This window comes from Melospiza melodia, chromosome 12 (genome assembly GCF_035770615.1).
Source record: "Melospiza melodia melodia isolate bMelMel2 chromosome 12, bMelMel2.pri, whole genome shotgun sequence".
Classification (NCBI taxonomy): Eukaryota; Metazoa; Chordata; class Aves; order Passeriformes; family Passerellidae; genus Melospiza; species Melospiza melodia.
Window position 1 is genome coordinate 13,583,668 of NC_086205.1, and position 23,233 is coordinate 13,606,900.

At 39.4% G+C, this 23,233-nt stretch overlaps 1 protein-coding gene across 10 annotated transcripts in view; it reads right to left on the reverse strand.

Annotated features, from left to right (window-relative positions):
- The window catches only part of TRIP12 (thyroid hormone receptor interactor 12), a 76,910-nt gene that overhangs the window by 20,088 nt on the left and 33,589 nt on the right, over positions 1-23,233 (reverse strand). For 5 of the 10 annotated variants that reach the window (XM_063166868.1, XM_063166864.1, XM_063166866.1 and 2 more), the window contains 19 exons: positions 23,078-23,203; positions 21,309-22,108; positions 12,448-12,553; positions 11,073-11,209; positions 10,066-10,149; positions 8,618-8,713; positions 7,507-7,655; positions 7,155-7,190; positions 6,975-7,070; positions 6,457-6,549; positions 6,156-6,317; positions 4,477-4,545; positions 4,199-4,364; positions 3,382-3,499; positions 3,085-3,241; positions 2,624-2,777; positions 1,868-2,096; positions 1,047-1,165; positions 299-506 (listed from right to left, as the gene is read on the reverse strand). In XM_063166868.1, coding sequence (XP_063022938.1) covers positions 299-506; positions 1,047-1,165; positions 1,868-2,096; positions 2,624-2,777; positions 3,085-3,241; positions 3,382-3,499; positions 4,199-4,364; positions 4,477-4,545; positions 6,156-6,317; positions 6,457-6,549; positions 6,975-7,070; positions 7,155-7,190; positions 7,507-7,655; positions 8,618-8,713; positions 10,066-10,149; positions 11,073-11,209; positions 12,448-12,553; positions 21,309-22,108; positions 23,078-23,203 — 3,105 coding nt within the window. The remainder of the gene's footprint in view (positions 1-298; positions 507-1,046; positions 1,166-1,867; positions 2,097-2,623; positions 2,778-3,084; positions 3,242-3,381; positions 3,500-4,198; positions 4,365-4,476; positions 4,546-6,155; positions 6,318-6,456; positions 6,550-6,974; positions 7,071-7,154; positions 7,191-7,506; positions 7,656-8,617; positions 8,714-10,065; positions 10,150-11,072; positions 11,210-12,447; positions 12,554-21,308; positions 22,109-23,077; positions 23,204-23,233) is intronic. The other 5 variants (XM_063166873.1, XM_063166872.1, XM_063166869.1 and 2 more) reach the window with 4 other exon arrangements.

The window sequence follows — 23,233 nt, forward strand, 5'->3', positions numbered from 1 at the left end:
GACAGTCTCCTAAACCAGAAAATTATTTAATATAATTGTGACCTAACTATTGGGTCACTGCTTTATTTCCTCTTTTAAACATTTAATATAAAATGTATCAAAACTACCCATTGAAAAATTCAACATCACTCCAATTTAGTTCTTTTGAGGAAAATACCACAGTGAAATGCAGATGACAATGTGGGCAGCCCATGTTACCCCAGACATTTTTTTACAAAAATAAGGTAAGAAAAACCCAACACCCCACAAGAAAGCACCAAAGGCAGAATGCAGATTACGCTCCAGGAAGTGTACTTACCCCTGTGGGCTCAGATCCAAGGAATCCTCCCGGCTGTGCTGCAAGCTGGGAGAGCCCAGATCTGCAGCTGCATTGCTGGCAGCAGTGGCTGTCCCAGTACTTATGGTTGTAGTGGTTCCCAGCGTCCCTGACCCATTGGTGCATACTTTTGGGGGGCTTGTTAGCAAAGCCTCAGACTCTGCCAAGTTTTTCACTTGGTGCATCACCCCTTAGAGAAAGAAAAGATCTTGGTTTGGTGGGTTGGTAGGGGGAGAGGAGGGGTGGGGTAGAGATGTGGTGGCAGGAACAAGGGTGTTTGAAAATGTAGAACAGAATGCTACTTGAACCTCTGCTTTGAATATGACAGTATTTGCTCACCCCACCCATCAATACCAAGCTTTAAAAGCAGTTCAATCTTTTCTTCAAAAAGTTAACCTACATAGTTGAAAAATAAAAAATTAGAGCAGTATGAACAGTAGCTAAAGAAACGCCAAGTGCAAAGACAAGTACAAAGACTTCTTCAGCCTAAGTGAGTTCACCAGTATCCAGTAAGCCTGTACAAACTTGCTTCAGACTCTGAAAGCACAAGCTTGTTTCCTCCAGAGTCTGGGCCAGCTCCTCCCTAGTAGTATAAAGACATCTTGCACAGGTCTGCCTTTATTACTCAAGAACAATACTCAACTTTTACAGCTTGGGAAAAGTGGACACACATTTTTAAAATACTACATAAAGAGGTGAAGAGAAAAAAAAAAAAGAAACCACGATTTACCTTCTCTTCTGAAGTAAACACTAAAAATGTCAGGTAACTTTTGCATTAAAATCTCTGCCATCTGCAGGGCTCCAACTACTATCTTAAGGTCTTGACTCGACAGCATGGAGGCAATATGACTAAAACAGATAATTTATTAGAATTAGCTTTGTGGGGTTTTGGCTGAGTTTTTATTTTTAAATCAAGTCAGTTCATCTTGCATACACAGCACTGGAGACTGAAAGCAAACAAACTTCACAATGCTTTTATAAAAGCTATCAATAAAAAGACTGAAACAGCTCTCTTCCTACCATATCACTTTTACCAAATTTTAACATAGCATAAAGGAGTGAGTCTTTTATAAACATGTTCTGGAACTCAGTACTGTCTCTGAAAAACTATTTGGTTTATTTTCCAGTTGCATCCTCAGATCCCCAACTTTACCTGTAACATGTAGGAGAGGTTTCATGAATAAAACTTACCAGTTGAATGCTATTAGTGTCTGTTACTGTTCACACTGTATTACCTCAAAGTTATCTTGCTCTCAGAATTTCATAGGCAAGTCTTAGAAATCAAAAAACCAATAAAGGAAATATTTGACACTCCTAGTACACACAGCCAGAGGCCACCTAAGTTTCCAGTAAGAATGTCTAGCATTGGCAACTACTGTAAAATCTATGATGCAAAAAAAATCCTGCAGAGCTGGCAGCCTCAGCTTTTGAAAAATAAGTAACACTTTTAAAGTGTCATTTTCCCCTGAAAAAGATGATTCAAAAAAAGTAATCTAAAGATTGAGCTGTAAGCTCAAAATTAGTTTCATTTGCCGCACTTAAAGAACCCACCTTGAAACAGCATGGTTTTTCAGCACATCCTTCAGAAGTTCAGCATCAGCAAAATAAATTATCCTAAGAATTGCTCTAAGGCACTTGTGTCTAACAGCAGGTCCAGCTGAAGAACTATATACTTCATAAAGAACACCAAACAGTGTTTTGATAAAGGATTTTGCCAGTTCTGGGTCCTCTTTCATTAATTGTGCTCGAGCATCATCCTTCTTCAATTCCGAATGTCCACCTGTGAGAAAGTGCACAACAAATCACTGGACAACCTTTGCATCTCTGCTCTGACGATTACTTTCTTTTGTTAAAACTGATTCAGTTCAGCTCTCAAATTGAGAAAATTCAAGAACCAGAAGTCAAAGTGAGTAAGAAGGTACAAAACTTCCCCTTTCAAGGAGTTTAATATTTTTTTTCTTCAGTTTTTTTATGTATTTCTGTATAACAGTAAGAAGCCCTCAGAGTCTTCCTTAAATAAAAGAGCTGTAAGAACAGAACTGTTTCAGAAATCCCAAGCCAGGAACACCCCCAGCTCCCTCTCAGTTTGATACTTTTTCAGGTCCCAGGAGGAGCTTATATGTTAAAAAGCACACATGTCAATAGTATAAGCTTTGTTATGAAATTTTCTACATTCATGTAAATCAGAATAGTTTGATGTTCCACAGAAGCCATAAGAAATTTATTCATCAAGAAGTAAATGGCTGCACAACCCAACATATATTAGCCACAGCTAGAGAGCCCAGGTGTTTGTTGAGCTGTACTTACTAGTGTTTGTACTGGCTAAAGGGTTTGGTTTTCGCTGAATGGCACGAGCTGTTCCAGTATCCTCATTTATTTGCTGCATAGAGTTAAAATCAATAGTATAGACACGCCCAAGCGTAGACAGGCTTATCTCATCCTCACCAACCTGATGAGCTGCCTAAAATCAAGGAAGAATATGAAGTTAAGAAATCCCTAATAAACAGAAAACTATATAAAAGGTGAGGAGAGGGGTAACAGAGTAGGAAAAACAGTGAAAGAAATTCAATAAGAACAGCAAATAAGTGATTTGGTATGGCTGAACACCAAAATAGTGCAATATTACAGCAGGATGTTTGAGGAAACTTGTGTTTCTTACTCAGAAAGATCAGGAGTGGTATTTTTAAAGACAGAGAAAGCACTCAATTCCCTATACAACCGCATGCAGATTTGAAAAGCATCACAACACAAAAGTGTGGAATTACTACCTCTATTATCCGACTATCAATCCTGTTATAGGGATGCCAGAGACCCCTGTCATCTCGCCATTGCCATATTGCACCATCTGTATTTTGTGCATTTCCTTTCTTTAGCATAGTATCAACAGCAAAGATCCCCTCTTTTGGCAGGCAAGGCATCAGTTCACTGTAAAGAACATTAAAACAGTATTTTACTACAAGTATACAATCAAGTGCATCTAAGCTGAAAACTGTTCGCCTTATTTTAGTCAAGTTAAGGATTTTAACATACCAACCACACCCAAAACCTAGCACTGCAAGACTTACCAGATAAGAGAAGTAAGTTCATAAAGTTCTTGAGGACTTCGTGGAACAAGGTCAATTTGTTCTTGACAACTCCCATTTGAGGCTCCACAAAGGAGGAAGTGAAGCGTTTCTGCAATATCTATAAAAAATTATTATTCATGAGACTGCCTGCATCAGATATGGATTCCATTTTCTGTTGAACACTACACAAAAGATGTATTTACTGCCCAATGCAAACAGAGTGGACTATAGGACAAAAGTCTTTCTTTGAACACTAAGAAATGTGCTTGTTCTCAGGTCTGGAGTTAGTGGCTTTTTTGGGTTTGTTTCTTTCCTTTAAGGGACAACTAGGGGAGAAATACCACTCAATATACAGGACACAGAAGAAAACAGGGAAAGATACAGGGCAGATGAAGGGGTCAGTCAAAATTTGTGAGATGGAACAAAGAAAAAAAGTGACAACTAAGACAGCTCTACACCAATTACTTTTGTCAATATTTTCCCCTAGAAGAAGTACTTAAAGCACATCATTCCTCCACATGGTCACAACGAAGAAAAGAATTATTTAGCTTGTATTGGAATGAGAATAGCCTGTGCAGCCAATACAGACTCAAAATTAAGTGAGCACTGCAGTGGCAACAGCTAGGAAAAAGGATAAAAACCCCTCTGGATAAAAGCTTTCAACAAAATTTAAACAACTTTTTATCCCAGGGGAAACATAGTAAGAGAGAAAAACTGAAAGAACAGAATATTTATATAACCAAGTGCATAGAGGTCCACACTGACTGTAAGCATTCAAATGAACAGACCCCCTAGAACATGGAAAGTAAGAACTCACTTTGCTTCATAAGCTGGACTGCAAGTGTGGGGCAGTTGGAGCACATCAGGGAGAACATGCGCACCACCATGATGAACATTCCTGAGCTCAGGATAGGAGGTGTCACGACCAGGAGCTGCTGGATATTTGTCAACAAGTCCTTGGAAGCAACCTGCTGCAGCAAGTTCTTCAAGGAGGGAACAACAAATGGGAAACATCAGTCCTTGAAAGGTGAGCCCTCAAGAGAAACAGGGTGGGTGGAGAAGAAAGCAGAAGTGCACCCCCATCCACTCCCTTACCTCTTCATGCTGGAAGTTGTCCACTAGCCGTGCAAAACACAGACAAGTGCTTTCAACAGACTTTTTGTCCTGTTATAAGAAAGTTTTATTTAAATTGGAATATTTTAACTTGCATTAGAACATGCTGCCATTTTGAGGCATTCATAAAATTTCTCCAAAAGGGCCAGTCTAATCACATTTTACACAACATTACAGCTCTCACTTTTCAACTCACTGACAGTCTTAACTGACCTCCTGATACAGCTGTGCTTCCTACATATTCCCTGGGAAACACCCCCCCTCTTGCAACACAAATACCTTTAGGGACCTTTAGAGATTAATAAATTGATCTCTAAATAGTCCTTCTGGATTCTGATAGGAGGAAACAATAGGGAAAAACTGAAGTAACAGGAGTTATAGATAATAAGCAGGAGTGAACACTACTATTCTACAGACTACATGAAGCCTGATTTTGCTATTATGCAGCACATACAACACAGCAAATTCAAAGACACAAGTAAAGACTGCCTTGAAAACAGCTCTGGTTAAAAGTTCAATGAAATGCTCAAAAAAGTTCACCTGAACATAATAAAACACTAACTGTAAGGGTAGCTGAGCACTGGAAGAGGTTAGCCTGAGAGATTAAGTCTCCATCCTTGGAGATAGTTAAAAACAGAAAAAAAAAAACTCATCTGGACATGCTCCTGACAATCTGCTCTAGCTCAGCTTGCAGGGGAACTAGGACTAGGTAACAGGGCTCTCTTCCAACCTCAACTATTTTGTTAAGAGCTAACGCAAGATTCTTTTCCAGAAAATTTCCACTTCAAAATTTCTTGAAATCTTACTTTGGTGGGTTGTAGCTTCTCTTCAGAGATCAGGATCAGTACTTGTCCCTACTACTGGTGAGAATGATGCTTCCTGTTTCTAGAGTACAATCTAAAGCTGTCATTTGGCTTCTTAGAAGCTGCCTCAAAGATTCAAGCAGTCTTTCAGCAAGACGATGTAGGCAAAATTAAGAACAGCACAAGAATACATAAAACCATTACCTGGAAGCTTCCAATTATTTGTATTTGTTAACAAACAAAATATTTCTCCTTTTTCATCTTTTTAACAGGGATCTGCCAACCAAGCAGATCACCAAAAATCTCTTTTGGAGCAGCAGTTATTGTAGGTGCCCATTTATAAACACAGCAGCACTGCATGATACGTAGCCCTTAGGAGCCCCTTGATTTCAGAATCATCATTTCAAACTACTGTACAAAAGCAGGAACTTTTTAAAAATGCCATAAAATCCCCCAGAAAGTTAAAGCACAAAAAACCCACAAAAGCTGAAACAGAGGGTGTTCTGATTTAAAGTGGGAGAGAACCTTGTAACGCATCTGTTAAGAAAAAATAAAACCAGTAATGCTACTGGACTTCCTCTTACTGATATCCTTGTTCTTACAAGGACTACAAAACAATTACTCATGCTTTGAGTTAAAGTATCTTATTTGTCTTGTTTTATAAAATGTCACAGTTACAGAACCACAGAAGGTCCATATGCACATTGGTATATCAGAACCTGACAGTATAGAAATGTGAACTCAATTATCACCTTGCAAAGGCAAATAATACACGGCAAAGAAACAGGTATCTGAAGACATCTTTAAACTGCTTTCAGATCAAAATCAAGATGTTCCATTTTTTAAACAACTTCTTACCTGATGGGTTAGCCTTTGTGTTAGCAGTGGCAAAGAGTCTGCCACAAAGTGAAACTCATCAGGTGTTATACTCTGGCAGCAGTTGGCAGCGATAGCTAGTGCATTCCTTTGTGCATTTATACTGAAGAATTCCAGATACAGCAAACAGTCTGCCAACCCACCCTGTAACAAAACAAACAAACATTTTCACTCTCAGTACTGCTGATGTCACAGAAAGTTGCTTTCTTATTTCATCTTCACAGAAGATCACAAAGATGTAGAGCTGGCAGAGGAAAACCTGCCCTGTTTTGGTTGTACTTACTGCCTGCAGAATGGCTTTACTGTGTCTGCGTGACAACATCTCCAGGGCTGTGAGCGCCTGCTCTGCCACATCAATGCACTGGATAACTTGCAGCTACAAGAAAACAAAAGAGCTGGTACATCAGCTTCTAAACAGATTTTCAAAAATAATCATATTGATTAACACTCAGATGCACAGCCTCTACCAAGACCCATATGCTAATGAAGCCAGCTCTGACTAAGTCTGACAGTCTGAGGCTACCCCAGCCACAGAGGTACTCCAAGGGGTAACAGCTCATTTATTTACACATTTTGTATGTTTGTGACACCAATCCAACAAAAAGTTTTCAGGGAAGGAGAGAGCACTTTTCAGTAAGGGTGGGAGCAAAGATTAAGCCTGGCTTTAGAAGCTTATCATGCACTTTTCTATTATCTTGTAAACCAGGAAAAGAAGCCACTATCTTAATGGAATTTTCTAAAGTTAAAACAAACTATATAATCCCCTCATGTTGTTCTATCACTGTTTTAATTTCATTTTACCTTTTCCAAGAAGACAGGAATGGCATCTACCACTACAGCAGATGATCTGGGAAGTGCTTCCATCATGTATGTTAAGGCCCGACACGCATGATTCATCTATTAAATACACAGATATTTGATTTTAAGTTCAGATAACATTTTAATATTTCAAAAGCTTCTTAAATATCATAAACCACTTACAATGTCAAAGTTGTGCTCCATCTGCAGCAGTGTTATCTGTTTAAAAAAAAAAGTATCGTTTGTTTAAAAAAATGTATCTAGATGATATCATAAAAAGGGTACAAATCACTACAGTAGCTTTTGAATCAGGATTTTGGATAGTTAGTAAGAATTCCAAAAGAACCACTGCCTATTCATGAGCTATTAAAAATTAATAGACTATAAAATTTAGCAAAACATCCTCTCAAAACCAAATAAGATAGATAGACACACACACATTAAGAAGACAATATAAATAGTGATGATTTAATTTAATCAAGACATTGAGTTAAATATTATATCTTACAACAGAAATCTGAGATTAAATCTTTACCAAAGCTGGTACAACACTCTTGACTGGAAATCCTCCTAATGTTTCTTCATTTCCCATAACCAACAGCTGGCACATCTCAATCACTGCCTGTAGTTGCTGACTTTCATCAGTGGCTTGGAGACCTTGTAAAAGCTGTTGAGCTTTAGAACCTAGATATCCAGAAAAAAAATTTAGGAAAAAAAGATATTAGAAAGTGTACAAGGGAACTGTTATGCTATACTTCTGCCAGAGTGGAAGACCAGAGATAGTTTGTTTTCCTCTGTATTTGTAGTTTCATTTCCTTTCCCTGTCATAAAAAGGGGGAATAGGGAAGGGAGACAAAAATCTCACTCTTGGCTGCCTTTCCAGTGCAGACTGGTCAGCACAGGGAGTCCGCCACACTGCTCAGCACAGCCATCTTGCCAACCTACAGCAGGAACCCACACCACCCCACCTTTGTGCAGCACCCCCCAGTTAATACAGCACATGGAGCACCCATGAGACCCCATCCTCTTCTTGGCATGCAGTGTAACAGGCTGCCTCTGGCTCTCCTGGGAAGCCAGACATGGGCTGGAAGGTGCACATCTCATCCAGCTGCATAGCGCAGACCTGGTGCAACAAGTCTGACCCACATTCTCACTGACACAACGTCTGAAGGAAATCCATTCTGTCCAAAACTGAAGACACTTTTGAAACTAAAACCAACATAATAACTTAGAACTGACATCCACTAATTGTTTTAAAGCTAGCTTAAGCATTTGTTTAAAGCTAGCAAAAAACCCAAGGGGGTTGGAGAGGTCTTTTGTTAAGCAGCCCATCATGCAAAAGAAAAAGATAAGGAATGGGTGAAAAGGCAAGAACCCTCCCTTCCCCACCTAGAAGGGAACATTAAGATGCCCCAAAAAAGAAAATCAAAGAAATACAGCTAAGGCAAATTTTTCTTCCTTAAAGGAAGATAAGCAAATTAGAACTGTTGACAAGTGGTCTAGCACTATCATGACATACAAGTCTCCAACATGTAAAATACTATATTAAACTATGAAGCTAATACAAATATTAGATTTACTACTGGCTGAATTCTACTAGTCTGGAAGTGGAAAGAATTAAGTCAAATTAGACAAACTTTGCTTACTAGCTCCACTTCCAATTGTCCTGTGGAAGAGCTGCGACATCCGAGGACCAAGAGGGCCAAACAGGTGAGGAGGAAGACCCCTAGCCTCTAATAGAGCTAAAAGCAAACAGAGGATAACAGCCATTGTCAAAGCTTCTATGTATATTTTTAAAAGCTTAAATTCCGTGATGTTATCATTTAAGACTACTAGAATGTTGATATTTAAAGAGTTAGGATTAGATGATTGCAGCTACCTCGATTTTGAAAAAACACCATAAAGATCACCTTAAAGGAACAAGTAACTGATTTTTGTTTGTGTCAGAGCAGTAAGGTCCTTTACAAAGTCACCCGCTGAGTTTGCACAGCTGTGTATTTCACAGAAGTAACCTCATCTATTAAACTGTTATAAGCCTAGAGCCAGAGCAGCAGATACATCAGGCTGCAACTTCAAAGCTGAACTCAAACTACACAGGATAGGTTAAGCTTATCTTCATCTTTTCAGGACCTGCAGGCACTACTACTCTGAAAAAAAATGGCACTGAAAAACAGGTTCAACAGCCTTATTTGCTGATGAGCAGGAGAGGAAGAACTCTGGTAAGTATTAGAGGGTTTCTCTTCTGATTGATTTTTAACACTTTGTTACAGTACTGTTACTTAAGCTAAACTAAGTGGGTGATTCTGATTTTTATTGCAAGCAACCATCACTACTGCTGATCATTAATAGTGAAAACCAATTTAGCCCAATATTTCTAATGCATACCTATACTTGCTAAGAACTATAAGCAAGTGAACAGATACTGACAGCACTCCCACATTAAATATACAGATTAACAAACACCTGTCATTTGCAAGGGAGATGATGATCTCAGGACTCCCTGCAATGTAGTAGCAAAATCATTAGACCAGTTGCAGGACATGCATATTCAGTTTATACCTGTCATACTCTCTGGTTTTGAGAGACCAGGCTTCTTTAGCCCAAGCACAAAAGCAAGCATTTTAAGAACATTCAGACTTTTTTTGGTCAAAGCTTACAGCAACATGAGTATCAATGACAAGCACAAAAAAAAAATGTTATCCAGAAGCAGGCAGAGTACAGTAGGCCTAACCTACCCTGTAAACTTAAAACATGCTTGCAAAGAATATTTTCATATTTGAGCTTACACACTTGATTGGACTGAGTTCTCAGTTCTCTCCCCTCCACCTCCTCATAGAAAACTATCAGAAGTAGGGTATTACACACCATTTAAATGAATAAAGACACTATCCCACCCCCTTTTCCAGACATCCTTGCATCTTTTGTGAATTAAGGGCTTGTAAATCCCTGCTTCAGAATTACTGTGAGCAGAAACACATTCACAGACACTGAAACAAAATAGAGCCTTCTCACTTGAATGTAATACAGAATTTGTGTAGGTATGGTTATTTACAGGCTAACAAACAAAAAGGTAAATTAGTGACAACTTTTATACCTTGTAGTCTTCCCATCTCAGAATCATCTGACTCACTTTCTCCAGAAGTTGTCATACCTACAGCTCCAGCAACAGAACTAGAAGCTAAAGGAACAATAAGAGATTAATTAATACAAGTTACAGTGTCTTTAAAGCCACAAAACTCACATCCAAATAAGGCTCCACCATCAAAACCGCACTCTGCATTTAGTGTTGCCACCCGCAAACTCCTGTAAAACTTTCAATTTAAAACAGAGCAGTCTAGAGTTCTAGTATGTACAAAAGCTGAAGAGAATGGCTTTATCAACACAAGATAATGAAAAAAAAATACAGCTAAGTCCATAAAATTAAGTTTCAGACAAATTTACCTGTATCCTTAATAAATGTATACCCTTCTTAATTGAGTATTATGCTATAGTTTCCATACTACTTTCTGCACTCACTCTTAGAGTGAGTTATAGCATAGAATGTTTAGTATTTTCTACCATTCAGTATAATCACTGCATAGTTCCTTTGAGCTCACTAATTATGGTCAATTGATAAAATTATCATCTAAAAGAACTGTGCAAGTAACAGAATTCGACTGGTCACAAATTTCTCCAGTACACACATGCTTGCAATTTCAACAGAAAAGCTGTAGAATATTCAAGTAGTTTCAACAGTGGTTTACAGGTAATGCTTGCCTTCTCTATTCTGAACAGTTTTAAGTCTTTTCAGTTGATGATATTCATGCTGGTATTTATCAGCAGAAGTTACTTTTTTTTAAAAGTAGCAGAAACTTAAAAGCTAACATCTGGATTACTGGATATAGTTTGGATACTACAAAAAAGCATAATTGAAACATGTACCAAATAGCCAAAAAAATCACGCTCGAATATAAGGATCCCTCTGACTCAAACACCTTCCAGCATTATTTACCAGCTTAAACAATTGCTCTTCAGAACTTCATCCATTTAACTATTTTTAAATGCTTAGAATTTTATACTAGCAACTGTACAAAAAATTCCTTAATTTAAGTTCCTTTTCACCTGCAGCTCCCTGGGGAGGTTCATCTGTCCGTGCAGCTGAAGAGTTAACTCCATCCTGGTTGTTGTCAGGATCAGCCATCTTCTCCTGTCGGCGAGCTTCAGCTGCTCCTCTTTTGCCCAGGCCAGAGCCTCGCCGACTATAAAGTTTCAAAAAACGAAATTTCAGACCTTGTGAACTAAAATAAGAGATTTACTAATGCAAGCCTACTAAAGACTACATAATCTTTATGTACATCACTGCCACAACATTGTGCAAATGAGCAATTTGTGGAAGAATCAATCTTCATAAAATTATCCAACCTCTCTGTACACTCCCTGCCCTGCACCATGGCAGTGATTTGTTTACACTAAGGCATTAAACATTTCAAGACCAGGCAGTGTACTAAAATATAACAGAGAAAACGAGCAAGGTTAAAGTGACTGTTAGTTATAAGTCATACACATTTGAGAAGGCTGATGATTGAGGCCAATGAACATCTTTACAGGAAGTTCTGAACTACTAAAAGCAAGAAGACGACTCTGACATTCAACTTGGTTTTCAGAGTCAGAACAAGCTTGAGAGGATGCGTCTATTTAGATTTGCAGTTCTAAACACTACAGCGTTCATCGCCACAAATACATCTGCCTTCAAAGTAAACAGTCAAATTCAAATACGCACTTGACAACAAAATCAAGACTCCAGAAGTGGTTTTTTAATGGTGTGGAAGGGGGAAAAGAGGATGTGCTAGAAGTACTAAACAACCTAGGCATAAGAACAAAAATAAAGCTTGTTAAGGCTTCCTACATTTAGTCCCACAATATATGCAACTACAGAAGTTTATTGCATCACAGGATACATAAACTCTCCCCTCCCATTTCATCTACCAGCTGTTTAAAATTACTAATTCAGGACTACTCCTCCTCCTACTTCTACTACCAAGAAGTACATTAAGTACTTAGATGCAGTTCAGACGAAACTGCTGACAAGCTGAGTCAGCTTAACAGTGCCCCTATTAAAACTGACTCCTGTGTGGTACCACGAAGACTTCTTTTTCAAAACAATTATCTGTTTCACTATTCATGAGACAGTAGTTCAGCACTACTGTCTCTCTTCTTAAACACTTTTCTAAGGACAGGATTACTTAAGTTTGTGATGCTGGCTTTGGTTGTTTCTCTTCCTCCACCTCCACAGCTGGGGGACTTACTGGAAGTCTGATGGTGAAAAACTCTATGAGCTATCTATGACACCAGTGTACAGAGTAATCCAGCAGGCCTGAAAAGCTACAGCTGCTTTTACAACAGCCAAGTCAGAGACAGCCAAGGCCAATTGTCATGCATGGAAATGACATGAATACCAGCTCACTGTAGTAACAAGTTTCATTTCTTCAAGTTTTACCTGGTGCTAGCACAGGAGCCCGTGGTCTTTTGCCGTGTGCTCCGCCGTAAACTGGGGAGCTCAGCAGGTGGTGATTCACTGCGCTTCTTTGTGGATTTTCTTAGACCTATGCAATATGTAAAGAATTGAGAGTCAACCAGTCTTTAAATACACAGTAGTTCTACAAAGAAATTAAACTTTTGTGTACAGAAAACCTCCATGTAGAAGAACAGCTTCTACATAAGAACCACAATAAGCCCACATCAATTGTAGTCAGCCTACATTGAACTGCTACACCAGTAAAAGAAAGTTCGGACATTTACTTTTACTTATTGACTTAAGTAGTACTAAACTCCAAGTTTTCATGTAAGTACCTTTTACTAAACTATATATAACAGCTATAGAGCATTTTTCTCATGCTAAACAGGTATCACATTACGGGATACAAGAGTATTATTTCTACGTTTCAGCAATTAAAAGAAGATGCTTTAGGCTTAAACAGAAAAAAAAAAACTATATTTCAAGAGGGAAGGCAGTAATGGTTGCAATCTCAAATTTTAGTCAGTTTTATTCACACTGATCTGGCTTAAAAATTACTGTCTTAAATCAGAACCATGCTCTCCTCCAGGAGTCAAGCACTGTCAGTGCTGAGAGCTATCCCAGGTATTATTTGTGGTCCTATTTCAACTACAGCCCCCTCTTACTGTCATAAGGCCATCCTTGATGTAAATAAGCAAGCACATCCTCATGGCTTTGGAAAAGGAGTTCCAGTGTTTAATTTACAAGCATTTCCACCATTGAAAACCGACCCAATTAATAATAATTTGCTCTAGGTGACAAAGCCATTGTTCTGGTAACATCCCAACACAGAACCAGGTTAAACACAAAAACCCCATGCAATATAACATTCTCAGATGATTCTCAGCAGGCTTAGTGTCAGGTTGAAATATCCAGTGGCAGCTTCCAAAGCACAAAACTGATAATTTAGGGTAAAAATCAAAAATTTTTATCAGGCCCAGTCTGACATTGCAGTGACCCCATCCACACACCTCCACAATGAATAAACATAATAGAAGAGAACATCGTAACATTGAATTCAGACATCTTATTACCAGAACAGATGTAAACAATTCTTAAAAGTAAGTAAGATCACTGCTCCCTCTTCTGGCAACAAAGCAGAAATAAAACACACTTAAACATGCAATGCATTTGAGTTCAGAAGTTATCAAACTAGCTCCTATTTCCTTAATCCTAAAACATTCCAGGAATGCAGAGTTGTGGTACTGAGGGATGAAATTATAACTATGCAGCTTCTGACTGGATATTTAACAGAAAAGGAAAAGTGATCTATAAAACTACAACTGATCTGGCCAATAATGTGTCCTTTCAAACACCACAGCATATGTGACCCAGAAACACAATGCTGTGTGCAGTTAAGGTCTATGCAGGTGAAGGTTAACCTGATATTCATACCACACACTTGGCTTAGCAACTCAAGAAATTTGGCAACCTTAAGAAAAAAACAATGTTCTGTAATTAAAAGCCACCAAGCACTGAACTGAAGCAGGCAGTCACTTGAATTTCCACATGGTCTGTACATATAGTGCAAATTAACTTTTTTGAATATTCAAAAAGTAGCAGCATATTTACTACGTGTGCTTTGAAACCAAAACTGTAAGTTGAAGTTACCACTTCACAGACTCAAACCTTACTTACATATAGTATATGTAACAGTGGGGGTGAGAACAGGACATGTGTGACAGGAAAAAACACATCATAACGTAGAGATACAAGACAAAACTCATTTGAAATGGTTGCAGCAGGATCCCATGCCATAGCTACACTTCACAAGTACTCAGAAGTACAATGATACATCAACATTTCCCTCAGAGTTGGTTGTATTTTACACTAGAAAATGCATTCTTCAACTGGCACTAGGTATAGCACTGTACTACTCCACAGGTAAAATGTGTTGGCCCCACTGAGTTCAGACATACACTTTCTCATATATAACACACATGGAAAACTAGGTTACTCAGTACCTGTAACACTACAGTGAAATTCTAAGTGAAATGCACTTTTGCTTTACATTAGAATAAAATAATCACCTTAATACAGTAGACTTCACTAGAGGAAAAAAAAAACCCACATTTTCATCCTTTATGTTAGCACACCATTTACTACTTCAAATCTGTGGGTAGTCATTTTCAAGTAATCAAACTTAAGTTAGGTAACTTCATATTAGCTTAGGACAGGCTGTTGATGAGACACCACACATCCACTGTAAGTGAAGGTTGACTTAGCTTGTATCAAAACAGGATTTCTGCTAAGGGCAAGAGTTTCACAAAGCAGCAGAGCCAGCTTAACAGCTCACTGTTGTTTAAAAGTATGGCTCATCCATCTCTTATTTTTCCCAAATCAATCCCAAGATGCATAAAGTACACATCTAACACACCACCTTGTTTTAGTATTCTGCCAGTTTGGTGAGCTGAGCTTGCTTAAGGGTCAGATGAGTACATACACCATCAAGCAGTAGGACAAAGATGTAATAAAATAGGTTGTCCTTTTCCATAAGTGGCATTAAAAAAATTAGCTGAGCCATCTTTTTAAAGTGAACTACTTCAGAGGGTTGTAGAGAATGTACAGCTACCCACTTATTGCTTGGTGGCTGAGCTGCAGAACACATCACACCTTGAGCATCCAGAAACACTGAGCACATTTTTTCCCCACTGTTCAAGAATGTTCTACTTGGCAGAAGATCTTTCTTTTCCCAAGTCTTTACTTTTCTGTCTCTGAGCATCCACCAGGATACAACTGAGCTTCTACCTCCCCCTATTTATTTTAAAGGCTAAAAGAGAAAGCAAAGAAAGTCCTCTCACAGCATGTTCCTTTGCTGCTGTTCAATGCCACTCTGCCCTTAAGAAGCCTTCTTAATCAACTTTAAGTCAATCATACTCTTACCACCTGCATCTTCTGCAAATCCTTTGAGTCTTCCCAATACCGTAACTTCAGGACTGCTAATCTCCAGACTGATTCTTCCTCCCCTCACTCACATAGTCATTAAAATTTGGGATAGCCAGCACAGCCTCCAAACTGAAGGTTAGTCCTGTGTCTTTAGGAGCTGCAGGAGGCTGAAAGTGGCAAGTATTCACCAGTGTTCAGGAAAATGAGATTAAGGATGCCCTGTGTATCTGTCACAGACAGACAGCAAGGGTTCCCCTCAATTGGTTTGATGTTCATCTCCAGAAGTTGCTTACTTAGCACCCTTTCTGTAATACATACAGCAATTGTCACAGACCCACAGGAAGCAACCTTCAGAGACCATCCAACACCACTGCTACGGCAGGTTAACCGGTCACATCCAGGCACATCTCGAGTATCTCCAGAAAAGCAGACTCCATTGTCTCTCTGGGCAGCTGGCTCTACAGCTCTGCCACCCTCCAAGAGGTTTTTCCTCTTAGTCAGTGGAACTTCCTGTATTCAGTTTGTGTCCTCTGCTGTTTGTCCTGGGGCTGGGAATCACTGAAAAAAGAGTCTGGCCTAATCTCTTGACAACCACCCCTGAAGTGTTTGTATGCATTGGTAAGTCATCTTCTCTCCAGGCTAAACAGGCACAGATATCTCAGCCTTTCCTCACCAGAGATGCTCCAGTCCCCTCATGACCTTCATTGCCCTCCACAGGACCTTTTCAGTAGTTCCTTGTCTTCCTTGATCTGGGGATACCAGAACAGGACACAGCACTCCAGCTGAGGCCTCACCAAGGCAAAGTAGAGGCGCAGGATCAACTTCATTGATCTGTTAGAAGTGCTCTTCCTAATGCATCCCAGAATTTTATTTGCCTTCTCAGCCACAAGAGCTCACTGCTGGCTCATGCACCACCTGTTCTCCACCAGGGTGCTCAGGTCCTTCTCCCCAGAGCTGCTTTTCAGCAGGTCAGCTCCTAACCTGCCCTAATGTGTGACCCTGCACTTGGCCTTGGAACTTCACCAGGTTCCTCTCCACCCACCTCTGCAGCTTCTCCAGGTTTAGCTGAATGGCAGCACAGCCTCTGGTGTATCAGCCACACCTCTGACTACTGTATCATCAGGCTTGCTGAGGGTGCACTCTGTCCCCTTATCCGGGTCATTGATGAACCAGCAGAACAGGACTGAACCCAATACTGACGTCCTGCCAGCTACAGGCCTCCAAGTGGACACTGTGTGCTGATCACAACCTCTGAACTCCACCACCCAGTCAGTTTTTAACCCAGTCCATTGTCACACACCTCACCCACACTTCCTGAGCTACAAGGATGCTACAGGAGACAGAGTCAAAAGCCTTGCTGAAGTCAAGACAGACAACATCCACAGCTCTCCCTTCATCTACCTACTTAGCCAGCCAATCAGACTAGTTAAGCATTACTTCCCCTCAGTGAATCCACGTTGACTACTACTGACAACCTTCTTTTACTTCACATGCTTAGAGATGACAATGCAGGATGAGCTCTTCCATCACGTTTCCAGGCATGGAGGTGAGGTTGACCATAGTTCATAACATCCTTTCCCTTGCACTTTCTGAAGTGACAATGGCTTTCCTCAGGCATCCCTGCTGTTCCCCATAACCTTTCAAAGATGATGGACAATGGCTTAGCAGTAACATCTGCCAGCTCCTTCAACACTTGTAGGTGCATCCCATCAGGGCCCATAGATTTGTGGGTTCCAAGTTTACCTAAATGATCTCTAATCCAAACCCTTCAAAGAAAATCATGTTTAAGCACCTGCAAGAACTTCAAGAGTGAACTTCATAATTAAAGTAGAAGCACAGGCTTTCTTATGGCAGACATATATTGCTTATGCCCTGACATCATCCTATTTTGCATGCCAAGCACTCATGTTTATGAGTCAGAAGGAAAATACATTCAAACAAGCTAAACCTAAAATAGCGCAGCCTAACAAATCAAACTGAAATATCTTAACTTCACATTTAAGTGTGTTTACTTGTCAGCATTTCTTAAGGAAGATTTTGTTGTGCAAAAGAAAAGTTCTGAATGCAGCTGTACTGTAATCACTTATTAAGTCTGAACATATTACTCAAGTCAAAACAAAGTTAAGACAAACTTTCACAGTTCATAACCCAGAAAGCCCTTCATGTGCAGTTCAGAAAGGCAATCAGGAGTGATTTACTTGTTAGGACTGGAATTTCAGTCTTCAGATTGGCTTCTGTGTGAGGCTGTTCTTCTCACCAGTTGTGAGAGGGTAAAAAGAGCTGTAGCAGGGGAAGGCCAGACAGCCTCCTGTTCTTGCAATATTCCACTATCACCCTCCCTCAGTACCAAACTAGACATCCCCAGCTCTTATTAAAGCCCCACACAGCCTGTCATCACAATTAAACAAAGTATCTCCAAGCTAGCCATCTTACTGCCTCAATCCCAAATCCACAGTTCCAAGGCTCTAACTACCGTCACCCAAACCAGCACTGTACCCACAATCCCAAATAAACTGATTCAGAGCATTCTTTTCTCCCTCACCTCTGCCAAATCCCTCAAAGGAAGGAGTTACATACCATTCACACTCCATCTTTATGTTCACGTGGTTTTTCAGTACATACACCAATAACCTCCCTAACCCCCCAAATCTCCAAGTATTAGGTAGAGACAAGCGCTGTCCCAGGCAGGGACAGCTATCCCAAGTTACCCTGCTCTTAGCACTGTCCCAGCCATTGCTGCCAGCATCTTCCTACCTAGAGGCAACAAGACAATACACAAAGGACAGCAAATATTTCCCCAATAACGGAAACATAACTGAGTTTGATTTTATATTGTTGCATAATCAGTAACATGACCCAATCTGCAATGTTTGAAAAGCCCCTCCAACATATATGGCCTGAAAGGGATGTGAAAATAGTCAAGTCACAAGAACAAAATGAGAAACTTGCTTTCTTTCTCTCTTCCCCCTTTCCACCGTGAAGAAATATTCAACTACTCAAATAGATGTGAAGAGCTTTAGAGTAGCCTGTTTTTATTATTCCAATATACTCTTTAGTTGTCATTCAGTGATATCACTGCTCTGTTATGGAGACTGCTGGGTAGAGCTTAACACTCTGAAAGTCACCTGGGCTGGATTTAACACCTATTAAGCTATCCAGGACAGATGGACAAGAAACCTCAGGGTATTGTCCTCATTCTCCTTCAGCATGTGAAAAACTTCTGCAAAGATGGCAACCATGTTTCTCCTCATTCTTCTCTTCAGCAGAGTAAGTCAGATCAGCTGCTGTTATTTTTCATTCAAAGACCACAACCCCTAACAATGATTCCTGCACTTCTCAAACTGCATCATCTCCAGAAAATAAGAGCATTGCATTTATATAAACATGACTTACCAGATAGGGCTTTCAGAACCTGGTGTAGTGGAAGGTGGCCCTGCCTGTGGCAGGGGTTTTGGAATTTAAGATCCCTTTCAATCAAGCCATTCTATGATTTTATATCAGCCTGAATAATCCCCCCCCCCTCCTCCCACTTATTTTCCTAGAGCCACTTCCACATATAATTTTCCTGATGTTATTGCAACTGTTCTGTTTTCTTTTTTGTTTATCTCCCACTAATTCTATAAGCCCTATTTCAGACTTCTCCAAACATGTTTCATAACATATACACCTATAAAAGCCTATCAAGTTTAAGCTTTACGTTTCTACACAGAATTACTATGATTTCTAAGGATTTGTTTCCAGGTAGAAGGGTGTACACCTCAATTTCATCTACATCACTCTTTGCTTTCCTGCTTTACAAAGCCCCACAGTGTTAGTATTTGTGTGAGACATCACTTTCTTCTGCTCCCTTATCCCCTAAGGTTATTGGTCTGCTACAGAAAACAAATTTGAATTCACCTATTCTTTCTCAAAAACCTACCCTAGTGGTTCATTTTTTTTTCATGTTTTCACAACACTTCTCAGCATTATGCAAAATGTGCATTTTGTTAAAAAACTTCAAATTTTTCCAAATAGTTTGAAAGTGTATGTCACACACACTTTCTCTTTTTTAAAAAGACTAAGCTAACAGTAGTTATTATTGATTCCAAGATCACCTCAACCTGTTGTCAGAGAGCACTATTTGAAAGGCTGAGACTGTTTGAAAATATCATAGTTTAAGACTTCTGTTCTAGGTTGGGCTCTTACAGTGATATCTGGTGATCAATGACATTTTACTGGAGTATATTTTGCTGAAATCTATGGTAAAGAAGCATTAGACATTTTAGACTTCCTAATATCACCTGTCAGTACTTTTCCCCTCCCTCAAATTGAAATGGTATCTACAGAAAATAGTTTGGTTCTCCATCACATGTAGAAACATCTCTCACCATGCTTGGTGCCCCTTAGCAGTGACATTTTACACACACACCAAGTCCCCAACACCTTGGTTTTGTCACATATATTCGAGGACCTTCTGGCAAAAAACCTTTAGCTCTTCTATGACCTGAAAGTTAAATCATAGTACCTTTCTCAGTTCAGTCTTTGCAGTAACACAGTTTAGGCTCAAATTCTAAATGCTGTTCTCTCAAGGTACACAAGACATACACACACAATCCTTTACATTGTGCTATTCCACCCTTCCCTTTCTCACTCCTTCAAGAATTTTTTTAACTTATCACATTAATTAGTCTCTGCCTTCATCATCTTGTTCACTCGCTGGAGATAAATTCTCTTTCTCCTTCTTGTTGCCTTTCTTCATTGCCTGTAGTCTGACTTCTTTCAGAACTTGCTGGTTGTTCCCATTGGTCCCTGACTTCTACTCACTGCCCTCTCCTTTCACCCTGTGCAAATTCAGAGTTTTGATTCTGGAATTCATCACCTGGTAGCCTTGAATCACAGAGCAGGCAGGGGGAAAAAAAAACTTTGTTGTAAAGCAAATAACTCCTCTCTCCTCAAATGCCATTCTTCATCTGTTAGGTGAGGTCATTCCAGAATCAATACTCCAGTCATGCACACTAGCCAAAACACACCTGTAAATTTAACAGACCTATGTTGAATCTACAGAAAGACATACAGTTGCTTTTGATTATTTCACCTACTTCCAGCATTAGTATTAGGTATGGATGTGTCCCCATTCAGACAAGCTACTTGTGATCACGCCTAAGTAAAGGAACAACAGTAAGCAAGCTTAGGAATCAACCTCTTACCTCAAGTTTAGAGAATGCAAGCAGTAAATAAATGATTCAGAAGACAATGACAGTAAAACACTTAAAAAAAAAAAATTGTTCAAGACAGAGTTACAAGCATATCTGCATACTAGCAAGCAGGTGCTCTGCTTGGAAACAGCCTGCATTTCTCAGTGATCATGTTTAGGAACAGTAGCTGCTATTCAAACTCAGCACCAGAGAGAAGCCATACTTTGTAAGAACAACTCTAGAAAATAAAGTGACTGATACCCCCAGCACTATGTACACCAGGTTTACAAGACTACAGTTCTTAAATGTCAGATCCTCACAAAAAGAAGAAACAGGGAAGTAAGTCTCAAAGAAGATACCTCATATGAGCTGTTTTCCAGCACTCATCATTCCCACTTCCAAATAGAAGACTTAAGAAAATAAGGGGGAATAAACTCTGACAAAAGGAATATAATCAAGAGTGTTTTATAACATATATGCCCCCGTCACAACATCTAATTATTTTCAATGTATTTTTAAAAATGATTTGTTAGACACAGAAGCAACTAAAATCCACAGAATACTGTCTGAACTTAAATTGTCTGCTTTAGCTGTCAATTTCAGTCACAGCTTTACTTAACTCAGCAGAACATACTAAAAATTAATTTCTAGGAAGATCATAAGCAGCTTGAAAAAACAGAAGTATTTGTTTAGAAGACTTGATTTTAAAACATGTGTTTATTCTTCCAGAAAAGAATGACTTACTTGCTAGCTTAGCCTGTAGTCCTGAAGGTCCAGGTTTTGATGTCTCCGACTTGGAAGAGCCTGGTAGAGACAGTTTTGTTTTAGGGAGACTGACTTTGGGGCTAAATCGAGCAGCCCAGTCAAACTTTGAAGAGCCACCTGTTTTACTTGGTTCTTTGTCCCTGCTACTCCTTCTTGGACTGGGGCTGGATGCAGAACGGGAACGTCTAGCCTTACTCTGGTCCTTTCCCTGTTTCACTCTGGCACCCTGAGGAACAGTAGAAGAAGCAGAGGCAACAGCAGAAGAGGAGGAGGAGGTGGAAGCTGAAGAAGAAGAATCGGTGATGGTGCTACACCCAGCTTTGGCTGAGGTCACCGATTTTGAAGCCAGCTTGGAGACTTTTACTGACTTTTCTTCAGTGCCAGTTGATTCAACTGATGACCCACTCTCTATACAAGACAGATTCTCTGTCCTTTTCCTTTTCTGACTTCGGGAGCTACCAGCAGCTCCACCCTTTCTGGTGTGAGCCTTGCTTGTTGATGGCAATTGTGTAGACTTGGGCTGCTCTTGGTCTGAGTGTCTTCTCTTAGATTTAGTATGTGGCTTGTTAGTTTCTGAGGAAGTTTCAGTGTGTTGAAGTGCTTTGGGTTTTTTAGCAGAGCTAGGAGAATTGGTCCTCCTGTAATCTGGACTAGCACTGCGTTTAACTCCTCGAGAATTGTCTTTCTTAGGCACTTGCCCCGTTTTTTGCTTTTCTGAAGTATTGACTCTCTCTGGATCTTCTTGTTGTGGTATTAAAACAGCAGATGAACTACAGCCTCTGTAGAAGTAAGCAGGAACAGCATTAGAGTTGAACTCAAGAAGCTCCACAGTTTGTAAGAATTCTGCATGATAAATGTCATCATTGTTTATTAATAAAGGATACTGCATGTAAGAAACACTGTTCAGCTCACACTGAAGCAAACAAACAAAAACCCCCACATGCTTGGATGCGAACAGTCGTACTGCACATATCTGCTAGCATAAAACCTGAGTATATTGCAAAATAAAAGCACCATACACCACTTTTTTTAAAAAAAGTAAATTTAACTTGAATAGATTTTACTTTTATACATATATGTCAAACTGATTAAAACCAAACAAAAAAAAAACAAATCAAGCCATGAAGCTATTAACTGAATGTTTGAGAATATAAGTTCCACAAGAGAGTAAGGAGTGTTCAGTAATGCATAACTAGTCATAACTGGATTCTAGTTCAAGAAAGGCTCTTAAAGGATAGTTTCTCATCAATCTTTAAATTGATGTAGTGAATCACATACAAAATTGGCAAAATTCTCTTCTACGTAACAGAAAACTGTTGTAGAGTGTATATAGCAGAAGCATAGGAAGAGCAGGCAAGCAATACCAAGATTACCCTGAACATAGGACTACAGGCCTTTATATTACTGCACATTTCAATTCATATTGGACATTGCTCTAAACTCCTTGGGCAATCTTCCCCCAACAGGAAGCACAAGAAGGGGAGAAACACCTTGCAAGTATTCCAGGACTAGTTATGCAGAAATCGTTTCCTCCCCATCACTGATGGAATGCTCTTAGTTGGTGAATTAGAAAAAGAAAAAGCAAACAGAACTGGAAACACTGAAATATATCCAGTGAATGCAATACCTAGATTAGTTAAATATCCATTAGTCATATGTTTTATTAGAACTCTGTGTAACTCAATAATTATACAAGTTTTTCAAGTGCAGATAACACTGGTTAACATATGAATATGAAGCACAATTACCTTTTAGAAAAGTATCCCTTGGACTGTTCAGAAGTAGTATTAGACTGCACTTTGGGTGTCTTTGAAATAGATTTTCTACTCTCAGGAGGGCTATGTGCCTTATGCTTTGCCTGCCCTAATTGTGACCTGTCAGCAGAAAGTCAAAACAGAAAGCTA